The 17421-nt window shown below is 50.1% G+C and overlaps 1 protein-coding gene across 1 annotated transcript in view; it reads right to left on the bottom strand.

Annotated features, from left to right (window-relative positions):
* Positions 1-17421, bottom strand: part of GRIK4 (glutamate ionotropic receptor kainate type subunit 4) — a 209551-nt gene that overhangs the window by 12788 nt on the left and 179342 nt on the right. The window contains 3 exon segments of the mRNA XM_074848837.1: positions 7005-7118; positions 15747-15950; positions 16935-17042. Coding sequence (XP_074704938.1) covers positions 7005-7118; positions 15747-15950; positions 16935-17042 — 426 coding nt within the window.

The raw sequence follows: 17421 nt of genomic DNA, 5'->3' as shown, positions 1-17421 counted from the left end.
CTCAAAAGCTGAACACTTCCCATTTTGGCGAGTGTACTTCTCCTGCCACCACCAGCTCTGCGTACGCAGCTCCTGTGCAACACAGCCTCCTCCCAGGTGGAAAGAACAGCCACTAACCTCACAGAATCATCTAGGTTGGAAAAGACCTTGATCATCTAGTCCTACCGTTAACCTAGCACTGACCTTAACCTTACACTAACTTACCTCCGAGCACACTCAACGCCACCATGGGGGACAAGGGGAGAGGGGAGAATAGAGCACAAACCACAGGACTAAAGCAGTGGTCTTGCTCTCTGTGCAGTCTATAATATCCGTGTTTCGGCACTGAGCACCTCTGACACACCTCTCCCACGCTGAACGTTGCAAGCGTTCGGGCGATGCTCATCTACCTCAGGCATCTTCTTTCCTTACCGTCTCCTCCAAAGGACTCCCCAAAAAACCAATCAACTCCCAACGCAGGGCTAAAGGCTTGCATTAGCCCTTAGCTTCCAGGAGTCTGTATCTTCTGCCCCAAACCACAAAGTCAGTCCTGGCATCACAAAACCTCCAGCTCTACAGTTTCCCCAAACACCTGTAACTGGGAAGCTGCCTGCGAGCCAGAGCTCCTGCGAAGGCTTTTACTGTAAAGTCAGAGTGGAAACAGCCTTTTATCACATCTCGGCCAGGCTGTCAGCGTATTTCTTACTGGCACCTTGCTCTGTTGTGCGCTGAAAACATCTATCACTGTTTGCTCAATGCAGCTCGCTCCAGCAGCCGTTTCCCAGCACTTGCAGCACGGCAGCTGCTCCGCTGTAGGTTGCTCGCTTTACACAAAAGCTGCTGCCGGGGATCATCTTTGACACACAGAGGCCTCATTTTTCCCTAGTCCGCTGCCTTACCCTGCCCGTCTGTGACACCACATAAACTAATAATAGCTGGTAATAAATAACATGTAACCTCAATTGCCATAGCAAACCCAGAGCCAGCAAAGTCCAGAATCCTGATATTTTAGAGCTGTGCTTAATCCAAAGGCAGGGAATAATTTTCTGTTTTCACAAAAGTCCCCAGGAAATATAGCTGCTTTTTGCTTTTTTTTTTTTTTTTTTCCTTCCACAGACTCAGATCAGCACTTTAAATTCCATTTCCATTAAAAAAACACTGTTTTACTACTGAAGTATGCTTAATCTTATGCAAAACCTGAATTTCACAAGGTCTTGGCAGTTCTTCTGAAGACTAAGTTGTTGCTAGAAAAGGCAATAGTTGTTAGGCAATAGTTGTTGCACAAAAATCCTCCTTTACTAAAAATATCCAGGATGCTGTGATATTCTGAGTTCCAGTCACCAGCTAGGACCGAAACATCTCATAAACCTACGGCAAACTCTGCCCCGCATGAAGTAAAGAACCAAAAGTAAAGTATCCTTAAGGACAAGATGGGATCCACATTAGCATTTTTAGAGGATCTGGCTTATTAAGCCTTTTAACAAATAGATGAGTTAAGCATCAGTGGTTCAGACCATCCTGTGTCCATTTTCAGATTAATTTCAAGTCACATCCTAGGCAAAGGTTCAGGTTCTCCTGGGTATAATTCCAGAGTCTCTCTTTAAGACAAGGTCTCTCTTCCGTACTGGGTTATCTTACTGCGCTTGGTATAAGCAGGCGAGGTACGAACAGTGAAAGATATTACGTTCTTCTTTTGACCTTTCCCTTTTTTTATCAATTGCTGCTGTGTTCTGCTTTTCCTTATATTCTTCCCATAAGAGAGAGACAAATGACTTCTACAGCCAGCACCTGCACCCAAACCAAGGGCCTTCAGAGCCAAAGACACTACTGGAGACTACGCCCCCAGCATCTCGGAGGGACTCACATTTCCAGTCACATCCTTTGCTCACCTTGCTGGAGCTTCTCGCACTAGTTCAGAGAGGTGACACCATCTCACGAGTCTGCAGGCTCCAAGGTGCACTCCCTCTGCACCTCTCGCCGATCCCATCCAGAGGATCATGGGCTGCTCGAGGCCAAAGGTAGGCACCACCAAAGCTCTTCTCTCTAGTGACTACACGGCTTTCCTGGATGCCCCACAGGCCCCTGGTTCCCTTCTTCATCTTGAGCTAAACTGACTCAGCTGCCTCTTTTCTTCCACAGGTGTTTACACACTCAAGAATAAAATGAGGCAATGGGAACCTGCAAGGTGTGAAGGGCACTGCCTGCCCTCGGCTGAGCAAACTGGAGCTTCTCGAGCAGAAGATTGGGGTGGTTTATCCCTCCCCGGCATCCCAGAGCTGGCAAGAAACTCCCAGGCACTGGCTGCGCCTTGGCTGAGGCTCCATCGTGAGATGCTCCTGTAACAAAGTTCCTTTCTGTAATTAAGGCCTTGATGTCTTCTCTATGTTTCTGGGGCAGTTTGTCAATAAATTACGCTCATTAAGGAAATTGCGTTGGAAGCTTTAAGTCTCAGGCTTGGCAAAGACTCTCTCCTGTGACTTTACAGTAGTAGTAGTTCTGGTTCTTTTCCGCTACAGTCATTTTCAGGCTGCTGCTACATATTCTTTTCATTCACAGTTGTGGATAAGAATAAAGATATTCTGTTCCCACGGAGGGCACAAACTCTCTCTTATCTGTCTGTTTTGAAGATGGGAATGACAATATCTGGAGTCTGTCAGATATTTTTAGCCGGTCCCAATACAGCTTTGCTAATTGGAAGAGCTATTTTTCCTGGAATAGAAATGTTCAAAATGTCCAATAATTGATGAAGGCCTCCTGCAAATTCTCAGATGGAGGCAGGAGAGATTCATTTACCCTCCTCAGTCGTTCTTGGAAGTCTTTGTTTTCAGCTGATACTGTGACAGAAGAGCCTGAACGTGCAGGACGTCCGGGAAGAGGAGGAAGAGCAGAGCTATATGGCGTGGTCCTGGATTTCTCTGTGTTCAGGTCTGTAAGAGACCGTGTGACTCCCTGCCTGCCCTGCACACACACACACACGGAGTCTGAAGGGACCCCAGCGCTTGCCTGTTCTCTCTTGCAGAAACACTCAGCCCCTACCTGTGTCATTTCTCATAGACGTTTGTCCCTAAAAAAGGCAGGCAAGAGAACTCTCTTCTGTCTGTATGGCAGAAGGAAAGCAAGAAATCTCAGCCTGGAAAGGCAGAAACGCTGCTGCATGCTAGATATAACTGCAGCGCATTTGGTCTCACCAAAACAAAACGTGATTATTCTAGGATGACCACATCTAATCCAGATGCAGATCCAGATCCCTCCCTCTCCAGGGTCCTTTCTCTGGAGTCGATAAGCAAAAACCAAGCACAGGCTGCTGCAAATCCTGAGCCTAATGTGGCGTCACCAGATGGTCAACAACTGACAGACTGATGAGTACCATGGTCCTGGGCACGCCTGGGGCCAGCGGTTGCTCCCATTCCTGCTTCAGTGAAGCGGGAGGCTGGCTGGCAGAGCAGCACGGGTTGTCAGGAGGGGTGCTCAGCTCCTCAGCTCCGCTGCCTTGGCTGTCAAACCTCCTCTGGCTGGAATGAAGGAGCTATTCATTCGGTCCTTCTCATTTCGTGTCTTCTGCAGCAATCAAGTAGAAACACTTTAAGCCTCAGTTCACTTGGCCTAAACTCAGCTATTCCAGTGTACTCACCAAATCTACATTTTCTCAGCTTAAGGTAGAGCACAGCAAGGACTTTCAGGGCTGATGAGCCAAAATCATGTGCTAGCTAGTCCCTCATTCCCTGCTGTAGAGGCAGGTATGTGAGCAAAAGCATGTGTATGCTACAAATAAACCTGACTTTCAACATCCCTTTGTGCAGAAATGGCACTGGGCACCTGATTTCAGCCCTCTGCCAAGCAGAGCAACTGCTCAGGACTTGTCATCTATCTCCTGCCTTCCACAGGTCCCACCAGCTGGTCAGAATGGGAACATAATAAACAAAGCAAGCCTTTTCTCTTAGCAGCCTGCAAGTCAGGCAGCCTATTAGAGTCTCCATGTCAGAAATCCATACTTGATTATATCACAACAAGTGAAATTGAGAAAAATGACAACCCCATTTAAAGCTGCCATATTTGGTTATGTGCGATAAGAGACACACGCACCGTGGTGGATGGGTTGGCGGGGTGGGGAGAGATCACTTGCCACTGGAGGTACACGGAAATGAGAATAAAATGTCATCACGCTGGGAGGAGACCAGGGCGTGGAGGCAACTCCTCAGCAAGAGATTTATTTGTGATTATTTATTAGGCTACATCTGATCTGCACTGTGATTAACATACATCAGCTGTGATTTTTGACATTGCAGAGATGTTTGTTGGACTGAGGAAGAGAAGGGAGGGGAGGGGACAGGAGCAGATGGGGCTGTGGGGCTGCCTTCCACTGCTCTGCAAACCACATCCTTGAAGGAAAACCAGAGCAATTAGCTATCTTGCCTTTCCTTGTTGAATAAATATTTACCAGTTTAATAAGTTAATTGCCACACAGCGCTCAGACACCCTCCTCAAGCAAAGCAAGAAAGGTCTGGACAAAGAGGGGCCAAGTGCTGGAGAGGGAAGTGGGGGTCCAGGCTTCCCTGCTGGGGAGACCTCCCTGCTGGTGGGGAGGGCAGGAGCCCCGGCTGCCTCTGCCATCCTCCTCATCGCCTCCATGCAGCAAAGCCGGGCTTGCTGTGGGCGACCTGACCTGGGAGATGCCCTTGCAAGCCTGCCTGGGTCACTGGGCAGCTGCCCTACGCAAGGTCCTAATTGGTCCTTTGTTGGGCAGCGGAAGACCAAGTCCTGATGGACGGACTTTTTAAGACTGTGATTATGAATCCTGTTCAGTTTGGTAAATGCCTGAAGGGCAGGCTGGAACACGGCTGTGTTGCAGTACTCTGGTACCGGCACAAGCAGCAGATGGTCTCTGCCCTGAAGAACTTACACTCAAAGTAGATGTGTCAGACACATTTATAGCGAGCTCGCACAGAGGCAGCAGCAAATGCCTTGCACTTATTGAGCCGATCACATGCAAAGCCTGCACCGATATTCCTGTGTTTCCTCTGGAGGGAGCGACATCAGCCTCACGCTGTTCAGGGAACGATGCCTCGTTAAGGGACTTGCTGAAGGTTATGGCGTAAATCGGAGGCAGAGCACGCATGGCACTCAATCTCCAAACTTTAACGACGCATGCGAGAAAGCAAGAAACTCGATTATAATCCCAGCCAAGAGATGCTGGCAGAAACGCATCCTGGATCCACAGGGCAGCTGGTGGTGCGAAAAAGTGTAGTGGGGAAGGGACAAGTACATTTGATTTCTGAGAGCTTGAAGAGTCTGACCCTTTTTGATCAGTTAAGTCATTGATCCCAATCTCTGTACGTACCAGAGGAAACAGAATTTTAACTAGCTTTTAATTACTTGTTTGTTCTTGGCAGGAGCCACTCAGCACAGAGAGATGCATGCGCAGGTTTGTTTATGTTCGTACCAAACGCTGCATCCTTAACAGCCTTCCGAACGGAGAGGGGGGCTGCGAGAGGCAGCTTTCATTCTTTTATGCTTTTGGCTGTTATTCTTGAGCTGATGGGAAACCAAGACTGTAATTCGCATCACACTCGGCACTGTACAGAGCACATTTCCAAAATGCAGATTGGGAATAATGACATCCTGTCGCGAGGGACCTGGCTCACCCCGGGGAACTGGGGGCTTTGCCTGGCCCATATGAGTGTAGCTGGGGAAAATCTGCCCTCTCCTGAGCTTCAGGAAGAAGCTAGAACAACAGAAAATGAGAACGCAAGAGAACCTATGAGAATTTAAGACAACAAGTGTCGTCTGAGCAAAGACATGACACAACACCATGTACACGCTTGCACACGTGAATCCCCTGGGCAGATTCACAGCTGCTCTGCTCCGAGCGGTGCTGAACAGCCACCATGCAATGCCTGCCCTGCCTTTCGGGGCTGCTGCTGCCGCCGGAGTTGCAGAAGATTATTGAATGCAGTGGAGCGAGAACCAGAGCTAGTTGCTAAACAACGGCGTGCCTCCCTTCTTGCTCCTCCCTGGCCGATGCAGAATGAAAGGGGTCTGGGAGCACCCGTGCAAGGCAGGGAGCACCCTAGGAGCAAGGAGCCTTCCTGGGGCTGCAGGGCCCACTGATCTTTAGGGTGAACAACTGAGAGGAGGCAAATGAGAAGGGCTGAGAGCAGAGAAACTAAGCCCACGCAGGGCAAGGAGTTAATTGCCCACGGCAGAGCTCAGCCTGCCACACTGCCTGCTCGGGGGCAGCGCCCTGGGCCACTCGAGGAGTGCCATTTTGCCCTTTTCCTCCCTGTGATTAAGAAAGCAGAAGACTGATCTGTGTGTAGAGCATTTACAGGAGGTCACAGCAAAGAAAGTGATCCCAGATATCTTCCTGGCCTGACCTTATTCTCAGATGTGAGAATGCAGCAAGGCTGCACGCCGCAGAGGCTGGGAACACGGCTGAGATTAGGGCATTTGGGCCCCGACATCAACTTGGTGCAGCCGCAGGTGCCCTAGCTCAGCCTCCCAGGCGCTCTCCCCACTGTACGTGCAAAGAAACGGTGACTCCAAGCCAGATCTGCTGCAGTTGCAGAGCCACCCAGCCCTGCTGCTGAGCTGCTGCACCCGTCCAGCCCAGCCTGCCCTTAGCACACTTCACTGCAGTGGGCTCAAAGCCACGCTAAAGCCATCCCATGGCTTTCGCTGGGCCTGAGGGAGAACCAGAGAAGCTGAGATCTGCCCATGCTTCCCCTGGTAGCACCGATCCGGCAGGACTCTGCTCATGGCCCCTCACCATGCCAGGAAGCGTCGTGTGCCCAGGGAGGATGGGGAAGGGGAGTCAACAGGGCTGGGGGTTTGAACAAGAGGAACTGAATCCACCAAGCTGACACAAGGCAGAAAGACAGAGAAAAGAAGGAAATAAAGGTCGAGCATATTTGCGTTTAAATAAGAAACCAAAATATTTTTATGAGTCATTCAATTTTCTTCTATAACTAGGCACGTTTGCATGCAAATATGGAGGGACAAAACCAGTTATAAAATAAGTCTCTTACCATATGAACTCGGTAGAGAATGCTAATTCCCAAAGTCATGAACGGCTTAGAGAAATCAATCACCTTCTCCCGCTCCGCAGTAATTGTCAGCCCCGCCACGGCCAAATCGGCTTTCTGGAGAGAAAAGGACAGCAGAGAAGATCAGGACCCTGAGCCTGGGAAAGGTGCAGGGAAAGCAGCAGAGCCATGGGGCCACACACAGCACCCGCTCCTGGAGGAGGGATGTCCCATCTTTCTGTGACGGGGTGCATTTGCTGCAGGGCAAAGCCCAGGCTCTGTGGAAACCCCGGGAGTTTTGCTGGTGATGTGCAACTAGTTCAGACTGTGCTCCCGTTATCCTGCTCCCCGCTGGGTTTCACATAAGCCCTGCTCAAACACACACCAAAGTTTAACACACTCGTGTGCTCCAAACCATTCTTCCCATTGCAGATCAGTCTCCAAAAAAATTCAGAGGACTGGTATAAAAATTTCTAGATTGACTTGCAAAGCAAATGAGATTAGGGGGAAAAAATAAAAATAATTTCTTCCAATGGTAATACTCTTGTAATATAGATAAGGGATTTGAATTTTAAATATTATTTTTATTACTATAGCTCTTTTAATGCCTGTAATTGCTTTCTGTAAAAATGAAACCTCCTCCATTCCCTTACACATTTGTTCATCTGCGTTGCAAGATGATGATTATGCCAGTAGAAAAAGAGAAGGGGCAGAAAAGAAAAACTATTTGTACTTGTTGTCCCTAAGTTTTATAAGGTCTGTGCAGAAGCCAAGGCACCACCAGGCCCGAAGACCCAGTAAAATATGGAGTTTATCTTCCTGTATCCGTGCACTAGTTGAATGCACCACATCTGTGGGTGCATCACTCTTACCATGCTCTCTGACCCTGCTGCTCTTGCATCATTTGCCTTAAGAGAAAGGGGACTAATCACCTCCTGGCAGAGCTTTGCCGACGGGTCTTTCCCCCCGCTCTGCCCCCAGCAGACTTGCCCACTTAAAGGCAGGCAGGCAGGAAGGGCCAGTGGAAGGCTGGAGCTGCAAGAGGGAAGGGCAGCACTGCTGGAGCCCGCAGGACAGAGGAAAGGGAATAGCAAGGCAAGGGGATCTGCAAGACAGCCCAGGAAGGGGGGTCACGGAGAAGGTGATATTTCACAGTCCATGCAGGACTGCTTTATTGGACAAGCCCAGTACCAGATTTTTTAATTGTTTCCAAGCAGCTATTACAGATTTCTAGGACGTTCAGGCTGGAATGAATTATAAGCCAGAGAGAATTTCTGCCTAGCCAGACATTTACCCACAGGGTCTTTAAAAGGCACCAATAATCACAACATGGTGTGTGAGCAGTGGAACCCTGTGTAAACACCAGCAGATTACTAAGAGGGGATCAGTTCATCTGCGGAACATGGCATGGGAGGAATTTTTATCCACAAGAAAAGCCAAAAGCTTCCTAAACCTCTCTTGTCTATACTTAAAAGGGTTTGCAGGTACTATTGTCCTTGGGGAGAGCTCTCCCAGCAAAGCCCCTCTAACAACAGATTTCTTCTCCCAGTTCTCCAAACTGAATATAATTCTACCAGCAAAGTTGTAGACTAAATAGATGGTAAATATGCTTCATCAAAGGTGTTTCAGGGAAAAGCTCTAAGGACATTTCCATTCCCACCCAGGGGCCAATACAAAGGCACTGCTGAGAGGGGTGGTGCAGTCCCCAGGTTTACCCAGCCAAGTCACCACCCCTCGCCTGCCCCCACCTTCTCAGGGGTGGGACCTGGGTGCCATCAGGGAACTTTGTGCGCTCCGGTTATTCCCCCAACTATCGTCCTTTGGGACCCTTCCAGATCATGTAGGCTGCAACATCTTGAAAACTGCTCTTTCCTATGCAAAGTATAATGCAAATCCATCCCCCTCCCTTTACCTGAGGAGCAGAAACTTGGCACAGCAGAGCTGCCTTCCCCGGACACACAGGTTTTGTGCCCAAGGTCCCTCCTCTTGTCTCTGGAGGGTCCTACCATTCCGTCAGAGTTGATTTCCTTCCCCCCATTCCCTGCCTGGTCAACTTTTGGCCTTTCAGGAGTTTTGCCTGCATCAGAGCTGCCGTAGCTTGCATCCTGCTCCGGCCTGTGCCCATGCACATCTGCGTTCTCCTGTGTCAGAGCTCCCTGCAGCAGAGACTCGGCTCCTCGTGGCTTTAGCAGGGGCTGTGCTCTGCCAAAGACTCTCCCTCTCTCTCTCTGCAGGCTCCCAAGTCATGCAAGTGAAGAGCTAGTTTCTGACAGCAATAAACTTTGATCTGGGAATGGCATGCAATATATTCTCCGCCTGAATATCATCCATTTCATGCTTCCGACTTTGCTTCCTGATGTTCACAAAACTTCTTGTGATTCACTGAGGTCAGCGTATCTTAGTTACAGAGGAGCTCTGCAAACCTGAGCACTCTCCAGCCCTCCCCCCCCCGAACACGGGTAGGAGTTGGCATTTTATAGGCTAAACAACGCACTGGGGAAGAAATGGATTTTGGTTTGCGCTTCTGCACTCTGTCTGCAGCTGGGCCCTGAGGAAAGGGAAAACAGGAGGCAGAGGATGGGGGAAAGAGGGGGCAAACACTGCTTGATTTTCATCCTTCCAGCACAGTTGCAGCTATAAATGTCAGCGTGAAATAGGCTTAGAAAAAGACCGAGAGCATTTTGGGAGTAGAGACAGACACTTTTTTTAACAAAACACTGCTTAAACAAGGCCAAACTCTTGTTAGGCGAGAGGAAGCCCAGGTGGGCTGGTGTCTGAGATAAAAGCATGAGCTGCCACCACCATACCTGGCATTAACCGTAGGATCTGCCTGCATTAGCAGACAGGCTCATGCTGCCACTGGAAAGGATGTTAAACACGGGGGCTGAGCCGGGCTCCTGAAGAGGAACAACAATTAAGCAGCCTTAAGAAGCAAATTGCAGGGACTGCCAGTCCGGAGGAGGCGGCCGCCTCCTCGCTGTGGATGCTGACAAGGCTCATCTCGGCGCTAATGGTGATGAATGGGGCCTGACGTCAGCCCGGGCGAGAGGATCCCGCCAAAGCCTCCCACGGTGTGGGGTACCGGCCAGGACACCGGCCCTGCTCCGATCCACAACCTCCTGCAAAGCTACTGAAACAAAACACAGCGAGAAAGTCCAAGTGGTGTAAGGCTTTGGGCTGTCTCTGTGTCAAACACAGGGAAGATGAGCCTGAAGGACGGCTCTGGGAGCACAAGGCTGGGATTTCCTCCAGCAGCAGCAGTTCCTGACTCGAAGAACACCTTGGATGCTACATCCCCTGGGTGCACATGAGAGCACTGTCTCACCAGCACTGCCCACAGAGCAGTGACAGCATGGCCAAGGCCAGGGAAAGCTATTTCTCACCCTGCCCTCACACTTAGAGGGTCTTCTAGAAAGCTGAAATCAGTGTTCAACCTTCAGGACCCACCTGACCGCCAGCCCTTACCCCACTGCAGACCCGTCAGCATTAGCACTGCTGCTGCAGATGCCTGTCCCGCTGGAAACCTGTCCAGGTGTGGTACTGAGCACGCGGCTGGAGGCGACCCCACTTTGCCCAGGGCTTAGACTGGGTGATCTCCAGAGCTATTTGGTGCACCTCTGCAAACCAAGCAGCAGCCACTGCATGGCAGTTTGGGTGCAGCCTGCTCACTCGGGCTGTGGCTCCCACACCACCGCAGCAATGACAGAGCAGTCTCCCTGCATCTCCAGATCTGTCCTACGGCACCACAGGTACATCTCAGCCGCTGGATCAATGTACTGATTGCTTCTGCTCCAGCTGCCCATCTGATCTGACAGGAGCTATTTTGGGTTGTGCAGCTCCTCCTGATGGAGTGAGTGGCAGCCAGGTTGTGCGCTTGGATGCATATTCTTGCATTTAAAAGCAGGGCCAGATGAGGGTCACTCAAAACCAGTTTTGGGGTTTTTTTTAAGGACATGCATGAATTCTGCCATATGAAAAGTGACAGCCTGAAAACCCTGGAGGCTGCAGCCCTCCATTTAAGCCACAGTCAGGGATGGGATGACCAGCAATCAGTGCAGATGTTAGCCCCAAGTCTGCCTTCACCCATCTTCATCTGGACTACCTCTAGGGGTGGGAAGAAGAAGTCTGTGCCAGGTGTTCATCATGCCCATGGCAGAAGCCAGTTCAGGTGAAGCACCAGGAACAGGGACCCTAAGCCTGCAGGGAACAGCAGCAAGACCTAAGCAGCCCACACCACACCCACCATCTTGTGTGTGATTTTGGCAAAATCAGCAGCATGATGCAAACCCCTCTGCCCATACCTTTGCTGTGTTTGCTCAACAACTCACGCCTCCTCACTTCCCCACTCCCCCCTACTTCCCACCCTCTCGAGCCCCTCCATGTCACATTTGCCAGTGCAATCGCGTGCAAACAGACTCCCCCTCTATCCCTTCACCCACGCACAGCTTTTCTCACTGAACACCAACACCCACTGCTGAGTGGAGAGTGGGACTCTGCCAATTTTGAAATATCTTCCCCCTCCTTTCCTCTTCCTGCCATTCCCCATCTTTGGAGCAGTTGAAGGGAGAGGGCCTCTGATTGTAAAGCAGCACCTGGCCATCAGCAAGGAAGCTGTAAAAACCATCACCTCAAAGCTTTAAGGTTCTTTCGGTTCTTAGTGTTGCTGCTCTTGAGGCCAGACCCTTACATGAGACAGAGATCGTCATTGCCCTCACTTTAAAAAGAGCTTTGATCACCACTGATCACAGCCAGATTCAAACGACTGACACAGACGCCAAAGGTCTAGCGTTATTCCACAATATCTCACTCCCCAACCGATCCTGAGGAGAAGGAGAGAGCAGGAGCTTGCTGTCCCCAGTCACCCCCTCCTCACTCCATGCACCCTAAAGCACCTTCTACAGCAGCACCAGCCTCGCCCAAAGACGCCTGCCTTGGAAACACTCACAGATCTGCTGTGTTACCATCACCAAATGGGATATGTTATTTCAACAATGCTGAAGGAAGCCTGGGTAGCTGACACAGGCTGCACAAAACACACGGCCAATCTGCACGAAGTGTGCTCCTGCCGGGGCTGCTTTGTCCTCCCCGTCCCCTGCACCCTGCCGCAGGTGAGCGGGACATGTCCTCTGCGGAGGGGACCCTCCCCTAGCGCTGGTACCCAGCCAGATCCCAGCTGCATCAGAGGGAGGTTTCTGGGAAGTCTTTTAGCAAAACTGCAGCATCGGATTCCTGCCAAAGCAGCTTCCTGGCAAAACCAAACCACACCATCTCCTGTTAGCTCAGCTCTATTCTCCTGGGGCATTCCCGAGATGGGTAAATTCAGAAACTGTTGCTGAGGGATCTCTCAGGCACAAGCCCATCTCCTCAGGGAGGAGCAAGGGAGCTGAGCGCCAATGGCTTGCTGTGAGCCGATGTACAGGCACTGAGCACAGCCGCCACGGCACTACGCTACCAAGGCAGCAAATGCAGGCGTGGAGGAACAGGGAGAAGGCTGTCACGTTGCTGTGAAAATACATTCGTTGGCTTGTATAGACTAGCGAATTCCTTTCAGCTCAAGGATGTGCTGGGGAGAGAGAGAATGGGAAGACCAAACAACCATCAGGGACTCTGAGCCAGAGACTATACTGTAGCGGGAAGGAGCAAGACGTAATTCTTCCAGCCCTATTGTCCCCTAAGGCTCTGATGCCAAAAAATAAGAGATGGGAAGATTTGCTGTTCCCACTTGGTTGCTTGTTACGGATAGCACACGTGTACGGTGTCAGCTGAACTGCTGGAGACTGCAGTTGTTGGTGCCAGAGCCAGCCAGGCTAATAGGGGAAATCTGCCCCGGCTGGAGCGCGGCTTTACTCCCCTGCTCACTCAAGGAACGAGCAGGGTGTTCAGCCTCCCTGCCCTGTACGCACAGAGGGACCAATTAGCTCAGCGTTTTCTGAGTTTGTGACATCTTTGACTAAAGAATGGGCTCGAGTCCTTCCAAGCGATTTCTCCCAAGCCAAACCTCCATCGGCTGATCACAAAGTGTACGGGTTTCCTGCTCTGATGACGAGTCAGAACTGCTGACCTAGACACAAGCATCTCTGCAGCTCTCCCACTAATCTCCCAAGCCATCCTGGTCCCCCTCTTCCTTAGCTCTTGATTAGTTTTGTGAGCAGGTCCATAAATATGTACTGGTGAATTCGGGTCAACAAATTTATGTTTATATAGCATCCTTCTCAATCATATCATAGTGCACAATTAGCTGTAATAGAATTTTCAGCACTTAAGGATAAATCAATAGCTGTTTAATTTAGAAGCAATACAATGAAACACTTTTCCCACATAGCCTATAGTTGCTGAGGAGATGCAGTACCACAGGCGGATTACAGAGGGAAAAAAAAAAAAAAAACCTGGAAAGGTATTGCATGGAGCTGGATAATTTTCTGACCTTCTGGTCCTGCACACTAACTGCACATGAGTCCAACCTTGCTTTCTGACAGCTGATCAGGGTCAAGGAGGAATCACTTTCCTACAATAACACAGCACTGCACAAAGAGACAGGTGCAGAGCTTTTATTTCATGTAGGATTGGGGAAGTTTGTGTCCCAACTGATGCCCCTCTCTGTGCTAAAGGCTGTATGGAGAAAAGTGCCCAAGGGATAAATCCACTGAAAGAGGAATGTGTGCGTCCAACATAGGATCTGCTGGCTCTTCTGCTTCAAGAGGTCCTGAAGTGGGATAAGGGATGAACAAGGGGCCGGAACTGAGGACAAAGCCCCTTGGGGACTGTCTGTCAAGGAAGGAGAGGAACCCCTTGGGTGGTGAAATGACTCCAAAAGCAATGTCCCAAGCAGCCCTGAATAAACACAACAGCAGGCACACGGGCAGCTCTGCCCTGGCTGACCTGATCCAAAGTGCCAGTCCCTGGGACTGATCAAAAACTCGCTGAAACCATTATAAAGACTCTAAAGGGCCTGGGAAGAACAAAGCAGAGAAAGCTTTTTCTCTTCTCCATTTTTTGATTTAGCCTCATACAGGCTTTGCCAGCTCTGCCCTGCTGAAGCAGAAGTAAAAATCCTCCTAAATAAGGCTCGAGCTGCAGAAGAAACAAATGGTTTCTATGTGAAGATGAAGTTAAAACACTTACCACTAAAGAAAAACAACCCTCCAGAAGCTCCCATTTAATGGAGAGGAACTGCCAAGGTTAGTAGGCCAAAAATTTGATGGCTGTTGCCTTCCTTTGTTTGCACAGATCACATGCTGCTCTCTGCACCTTCCTTCTTGCCTCCCAAAAGAAATGTTGCAGAACTGTAATTGTGTGTGTGTGTGTGTGTATATATATACACAGAGAGAGACATGTATAAAAACTATGCCAATAGCCCAGAGCATTTGCAAACAACCCTACAGAAGGCTCTTTATAAGAAGCAGACGGAGGTGGGATCTCAGCTGGCATCAAGATCGATCGCTCCGCTGGTGAAGGGTGAGCCAGGAGCCAGGGCGTTGGTTCAGGAGGGATCTCCAGCCCATACCGCGCCCTGTCCCTGACCCTCAGCAAGTCTTTTAGACCTGGAGTTGTCCCTGACTTTAGACACTCAGTTGACACTCCTAAGGTAGGATGAGCATCAACCAGAGCCCCTCCGCCCTCTGGGGATGAAGCAGACAGACGCTGGTGGGCATCTTCTAGAGATGCTCGCTTGTCTCCCGCAGCCAGGAGGAAAGCTGCTGCAGGAGCCCCAGACCGCTGCCCGGAGCCACAGGGGACAGATTCGGGCCCTCGTTCCTCTGCTTTACAGAAGGATGCACCACTGCTGTGAGGATAATGATGGGGTGGCTCAGGGGCTCCACTCACACGGTAGTGTGGATTATCATAAATACACCTCACTGCAGATTTGCCACCAGCTGAGAAACTGTCACTGGGTTCTCGCAGACACTTCGGTAATAACAAGGCAGGGTAGAAATCGGTGAGCGAGGAAGTACTGGTTTAAATAACATCAATCTTAATGTTAGCTTTGGCTAAGCCTATTTTACTAAGGATCTCAGAGCATTTCATGAACTGTGTTTAAGCTTCATGATCCCTGGGGAAGGACTACCTTTAGCTGCGGAGGAAAACAAAGAGCAGAGAGGGAGGTACAGGCTGACTGAGCACACATGTGCGCGGAATTGTTGTCAAACCCAGCAAACGCATTCAGCTTTCAGTCTAGCTGCCGTGCAGCGATACCGCAAAGCAGAGCTGTGAAAAGATCTCAGTCCACACGCTTCAAGCTAACAAAAAATAGTCTTCTCCAAAAACAATACTCTAAGTTGAGGAGTTGAAATGAATCTGCCAAAACTTTTCTGGGTAGAAATGCGATTCGTACGCGCTTCCCTCCCAAACAGTGTGGTTTTGTAAGTTTTCTTCAGCTTCTACCAACCCCTGCATACTTTCCTGTTTCAAGTTTTCATTAATTTTTCCACTGGGAAAAAAGAATAATCCATTCTGTATCGAGCTCTTACAGAGGGACCCTGGAGTCCAGGCCTCCCTTCCAAAGCAAGCACCCCTGAGAGCACCCAGGGGCCCTGACTCCCGCTCCGACTACTTCGCACGCCATCACAAACAAATATATTTGCCACTGGGAGAACACATTAAACGGAGATCCTCTGGTCAAAGTCTCACAAATGGACTAAAAGCCCCATCCATCCTTATCATCCTGGAGCACTTAATAAAGCATCAGGGCTTTTCATTGTCAAGTCCCACTAGAGCACAGTTAAAAAGAGCAGCTAACTCACTTACCCGAGCAATCAGCTCCCCGACCATCCCTGTCCACGTGCCGTTTGCCTCGGGGACTCCATACACACCATCCCCAACGAGGTGGATCTTATAGTTGAACCGCAGGATCTCTGCCAGCTCCTTCAGCATGTCCACGCAGAAACCCTCGTACCGGTCGTTGCCTTCCAGTTCCTGATGGTTCCACTTCAGCATTAAGTAAGGGTTTTCCTGCATTGAAACTGGGCAGCTGTCATTCCCATCTTAGCCGAGGCGTCCCACCAGCACGGCGCACAGAGGGCAGGGGGCTCCCTGGCAGCGCCAGCACGGCAGAAGTTCATGTAAGGGGCTCCCAGGCCAACCTCCCATCCTGATATATCCCTCTCGACCAGGGTATAAGAGATACGGAAAGCTGGTCTGATCACTTGGGAAGCCAGGTGCCCAGCCCCTGCTGTGCCAGGGATGTGCTGGAGGTGCAGCAGATTCATGCCAGTTTAGGACATGACGCATGTCATCATATTTAGGGGTCTGTTTCCAACTGGCATATGCCAGAGCAGCCCAGTGACTGCTCTGAGTTATGGCAGGACATACAGATCCCAGCCTCCCTTGGCATATAACCGCTTCTCCAGTTTGTCCCCCTTTTCAGCAAACTTTGTGGGACATGAGGAAACAGTGCCCAGAGTTCTTCAGGATTTTAAGTGTCTTTAAGGAAGGAGTAGAGGCACTGGAAAAAAGATCATGGGACAGGCAACACCTGGAAGGGGAATTTGTTGAATAAGGACAGTGGTGCCTCTAGATGTGAAGTCTTGGTTCATAAAAGTTGTACCCATCTTGGCCAATTTCAGTAATTTTATGGGTAGAAGGGACAACTGTCCCTTCCAACTTACCAGCTGCACACAAAACAGGAACATCATTCAGAGATGAATGTAAAATGGCAACTTATCCCCATCCCAGCCCTCTCCCCAGCTGCTTCTGAACTCATCAAATATCATTTCCATACGAAACATCAACTTGAGTTTAATTACACTGTCATGAATTGTCCTCAGTGCTGTAATTAGAGATTTGATCGTCTGTTCTTTATGAAATCAGTGTGCAATGCTGCATGCTGGGGGCCAAGGGGGGTGGGAAAAGGGAATATTATTGTAGCTGATTGACACCCCTAAGCGTTGGGCTGGTGAAGAGCTAATGGGAACTGTAGGTGACCCCCTCACTTACCAGGATGGTGGTGACAATGAGTGTGGTGTTGAACAGACTGTCTGATATGTTGGAGGAGAAGATCCTGTTGTCCATGCTGAGTCCTTCAGAAACGTGCCAGTGGCCGATCTGCAGAGATAAACAGCACAATAAGGGAATTTACGGGGCAAATTACTGTATGCACCCACCATATGGCTCCAGTGACTGACAACCATCAAGCTGGCCCTGGAAGAGGTGTTTATGAATGCTCCATTACCTTTACAACGCACCCCCACAACAGGCCGGCAGAGAGATTAACCTGCTGGTGCACGGCTCCGGCACAGCCCTGCCTGCACGACAACGTCAAAAACCTGTCCTTGCTCACGGCGGGCGCTGCCTTCCCTCGCATCCTCCCTGCGGCCACAGCAAAGCCCCGCACCAGGAGAAAGCCGTGCGGTGGGCAGCTACCTGGGGCTTGCAGCAGCCAAGCAGCCCTTCTGCCTTGTCCCCAGATGCCACCAAGATGGGT

This window comes from Strix aluco, chromosome 23, assembly GCF_031877795.1.
Source record: "Strix aluco isolate bStrAlu1 chromosome 23, bStrAlu1.hap1, whole genome shotgun sequence".
In the NCBI taxonomy this organism is placed as follows: domain Eukaryota; kingdom Metazoa; phylum Chordata; class Aves; order Strigiformes; family Strigidae; genus Strix; species Strix aluco.
This window is presented reverse-complemented; position numbering and strand designations above follow the sequence as displayed.